The 4,598-nt window shown below is 28.4% G+C and overlaps 1 protein-coding gene across 1 annotated transcript; it reads left to right on the top strand.

Annotated features, from left to right (window-relative positions):
* Positions 1-447: 447 nt before the first annotated feature.
* LOC141535593 (uncharacterized) lies at positions 448-1,672 on the top strand. The gene is made up of 2 exons (XM_074255546.1): positions 448-1,403; positions 1,591-1,672. Exons 1-2 carry the CDS (start codon positions 1,025-1,027, stop codon positions 1,647-1,649), a joined length of 438 nt encoding a protein of 145 aa, XP_074111647.1. The 5' UTR covers positions 448-1,024; the 3' UTR covers positions 1,650-1,672.
* The last annotated feature ends 2,926 nt before the right edge of the window (positions 1,673-4,598 follow it).

Here is a 4,598-nt window from a genome sequence, read left to right as displayed (position 1 = left end):
TAACGCCATCTATGTTTTTACTCTCAACTATCTTCAGTATCTACCCATTTAATACCGTATTTTCAGTGTTCCTAAAACTGATCATCTTGAATACGTAATAAAATAATTCATTTTAAATAAGTCTTATAATCATCACATAAATTTATTTATCATCAATTAACCTACAATGAATAAAGAAATACGTTTTATCGGAATACCTCTACAAAGAATTTCGGAATGTAAGTTACCAAAAGTGAAAGAGGTTATGCGTGTGTTTTTCTACCAACTTAAAATTTTAAAGTATTCAATCAAACAAAGTGCTAAAAATTCAGTTGACCAAGTTATTGAACTGTGGAGAAAAATTAGATTCCAACTAGTGGAGCTCCTAATGCAGTCAAAAATTTCTTCGCTATCACAGTCAATGGTTAAAATTACAAAAAAATTTCGATAAAAAGAATTCAGCGCAAAACCAAAAGGAAATGAAATTTCAGACTGATCTTGAACAATTATTCGACATTGTGAGCGAAAAATCCTTAAAAGTGCTTGATGATAATATTAGAAAGTTGTATTTGGATCAAAAATTCGGTACCCATAAAGAGATTCTTTCTAATAATGTACCTGTATCAAACTTAACCACAACTATGATGGGAATAGATGAGAGTAGTAAGTATCTGAGATATTTAATTATTATAAAGTCAGGTAGTAGTGTAACTTTTCATAGATGACTAGATGACATTTGACTAGACAATTTTTGGAGTCCTTTCTTAATTATTTGTCATCAAAATGAATAAATTCTATACATTTTCTTCGTTTAATTTATAAAACAGATCTTATTCCAAACTTAGATCAACCGTCTACCAGTCATGCGATTGTTCCAAGTGAAAAATCAGAGTCGTTCTCTACGTATACATTAAGTGGAGTTACAAATTTTGGATCTGATTCAGAGTATGAACCTCCAATTCCGACAAAACGAGCAAAACTTGATGTCTTAACTCCTGAAGTCATTTTTGGACTCGACCGAGCTAATGTCAGCAGTAGAAATGCGATGTTTATTATTGCTCCGGTTTTACTAGCAGTAGGTATTAAAATTGAAGATACAACGCTCAGTTATAGTTCAATTCAACGAGCTCGTATGCTTCAAAGAGAAGACATTGCTAAAGGACTTAATGACAACTTTAAGACACACGATAAATACGTTGTGCATTGGGACGGAAAAATGCTGAATGACCTTGTTGGATCAAAATCTGTGGAACGGCTACCAGTTATTTTAACTGCATTTGGTACCGAACAATTACTTGGGGTTCCAAAAATGAATTCTGGGACGGCAGACAATCAAACATCAGCCATTTTATCGACATTGAGTGAATGGGGTATTACTAATTATGTTAAGGCGATGTGTTTTGACACGACGGCAGTTAATACAGGTAACTTATCAATGATAATTTAATCTAAAAAATATTTAATTATTAACGTTCTAGTTTAATTTTTATTGCTTACTGAATTTCACTTTTGAAATTATTGAGAATTATTTACTCATTTGGATTTTAAATATAATCTACAATTTGTTGAAAATATTAAATTTAACGATAGTTATCTATTTTCTTTATACAGGAATTCATAACGGTACATGTAAGGCAATTGAAAAGACTTTGGGAAGAGAGTTAATCTAGTTACCATGTCGTCACCACATTTTGAGATCATATTGAGAAGTGCATTTGAAGTATATTGGCCTGTGTCATCTGGGCCAAACGTACCAATGTTCGGAAGATTTAAAAAATCATGGGATGAAATAAATAAAACTAATTATAAATCTGGAATTGAAGATACTGTTGTTGCTGATATCATTTTGGATAAAAAAATGAAATATCTAGTTTAATTGCACAATCCTTACAGGTATGATTTAACTGCGATTTTAAGAAAAAAATTTTCTTGTTTCTGACAAATTTTTAATTGTTTTTGATAGTTACTACAACCCCGAGATGACTATAAAGAATTGTTGGAATTGTCGTTGATTTTCCTTGGAGAAATGCCTCAAGAAGAAATTTTTTTCAAACGTCCTGGTGCAATTCATCATGCTAGGTGGATGGCGAAGGCAATTTACAGTTTAAAAATGTTTCTATTCAGAAATGAATTTAAACTTTCTAATAAAGAATTGGACGGTCTTCGGCAAATTTGTATATTTATAGTTACACTGTATTTAAAAGCTTGGTTTTCATCAACTTCTGCAACAACTGCTGCTAATCATGACTTGCAGTTTTTGAAAAATTTATTCGAGTACAAAAATATCAATTCATTGATTTCTTCAGCAACTTGTGAAAAAATGATTTTGCATTTATGGTATTTAAGTGATGAACTTGCCATTTTATCATTATTTGACGATACCGTTTCATTGGAAGTAAAAAAATATTGTTGGAGCTGTTAATACTCGTAACGGTACAGATTCTAAAGCTAAAAAATTTATAATTGATAAAAACGATTTGAATTCATTAACGCAAAAAGTCTAAGTGACTTTGTTTCTAAAAAGTCTTTAAATCTCTTTAAAATCTTTGATTTACCATATGACTTCCTTGATAAAGATATTGAATCGTGGCCTACTAATGACAGTTACATTGAAAATAAAGAATACTTTAACCAATTGAAAGTTGTTAATGATTCAGCAGAACGAGCTGTTGCATTAGTTAGTGAGTATAATCAATGCTTGACAAAAATGAAGAGCAATTCCAATACTTATTGCAAATTATCAAAGAACATCGAAAAAACTACCCAAACTGCAATAGAGGAAATTATTTACAGTAAAAGTGTACCGTTATGTTGAAAATATTGAAAATTATATGGCAGTTGATAATTAAATAAATAAATTCTTCGATAAAAAAGTGATACACATGTGAAACACACTAAATTGAATTATATATTTAAAAAAATGCACTAATTTTTTGTTTTAATGTAATCAAACATGTCCAAGACTAAAAAATCTAATTAAAAAAATAGTTCATAACATATTTCTACTCATAGAAACTCAAAATTGTCTAAATTTCCTTGAAACTCACAGAATAAATTGAAATTTTTCGAATTATTGATCAAAAACTAGAAAAATTGATATGCATTGATGTTTGACGATGAATATCTCGTAAACGCTCAACTTGATCGAAAAATCATAAGAGACCATTTTTATAGAGCAGTAAATTTCCTACAAAACTATGAGTTTCATCATTCCTAATGATTTTTTTTCATTGAGTGATAAAATTCATAAGAAATAAAAAATTTTCCCAAAAATAATCAAACTTTAACCGTTAATATCTTTTAAACGGTTGGGTTTACGAAAAAAATCGTAAGAGACCTTTTTATAGAGCATTCAATTTCCTACAAAATCTAAGGAACAAGATATTTTTTCAAGTAGTTGGAAGCGAGATATAAATTTTTCTATCTGATAATAAGAAAAAATAGAAAACTGTAAGAAGGAGGACCTTCCCACTACAATTAAGAACTCATGCTTGGAGAGGCTTTCTTAGAGGTGTCTAGGAACCTATTTTTCAGAGTACCAAACGAAAAAAAAAATATTCTTTTTTTTTGAATCACCCTAATATATATATATATATATATATATATATATATATATATATATATATATATATATATATATATATATATATATAAGGTGGGTCAAAAAAATCAACTATTTTTTTTTTTACAATTAATACGTAAAAATGGGTTACTCGGCACCTTAAAAAAATTCTCACCAAATATGAACTCTTAATTTTAATAGGAAGATCCTCCGCGTCGCAGTTTTTCATTTTTTTCTCAGTCCAATAGAAAAAAATTCATTCCTCATCATTAATTGGTCGTACAGAAAAACTTTTTTTAAGAATTTTGTAGGAAATTTAATGCTCTACAAAAAAGGTATCTTATGTTTTTTCCGTAAACCTCACCATTTCACTAATATTGAAGATTTAAGATTGATTATTTTAAGTCAAATGTCACTTTTGTTTATGAATTTTATAACTCGACAAGAAATGGCTATTATTGAATGGGCAATAGAAATTTTTGTAGCAAATTAACTGCTCTATAAAAATGGTATATTATGTTTTGGCGATTAAATTAATCGTTCAAAAGATATTCATCATCAAACTTTCATGTATATCGATTTTAAGAGTTTTTGATTAAATAATCGAAAAATTTCAATTTAATCTATCAGTTTTGAGAAAATTTCATTTTTGTCTTTAATGTAAGTATTATTTGAATTTTGTTTTCAAAATTTTTATTCAATAATTCCAAACTTTTTATTTTTCATCATTAGAAATCACGATCATGTTGTTTTTTTATAACGTCTTCAAAACGTCTTAAAAATTTTTCCACTACAGCTGTATATTGTCCTTGGGAAAATTTCTTCTGTAGAGAATTTTTGTTTTGTATTCTATTTACTCTGTTTCCCTTGTGAACTAGCGCCACCTACATTTTTCTTTATAGTTATATTGTTTTTATTTGTTTACATTTTCTACAGCATTTCTACTGTTTCCACAAGTTATGATCATGTATATGTGATAAAACGATTAAATATTTACAAATTTTGCGGTCACTACATAAATTTATATATTTATCGAAAATATGTATGAGGAAATTCA

This window comes from Cotesia typhae, unplaced genomic scaffold, assembly GCF_013202065.1.
Source record: "Cotesia typhae breed Kobodo isofemale line unplaced genomic scaffold, CoteBio_Ctyphae scaffold_141, whole genome shotgun sequence".
Lineage (NCBI taxonomy): Eukaryota > Metazoa > Arthropoda > Insecta > Hymenoptera > Braconidae > Cotesia > Cotesia typhae.
This window is presented reverse-complemented; position numbering and strand designations above follow the sequence as displayed.

Excerpts from the sequence above, each read along its gene's own strand:
- LOC141535593 (XM_074255546.1), top strand. The coding sequence starts at position 1,025 with ATGTTTATTATTGCTCCGGTTTTACTAGCAGTAGGTATTAAAATTGAA. Across the intron at positions 1,404-1,590 it reads CACGACGGCAGTTAATACAG|GAATTCATAACGGTACATGT; the intron begins GTAACTTATCAA and ends TTCTTTATACAG.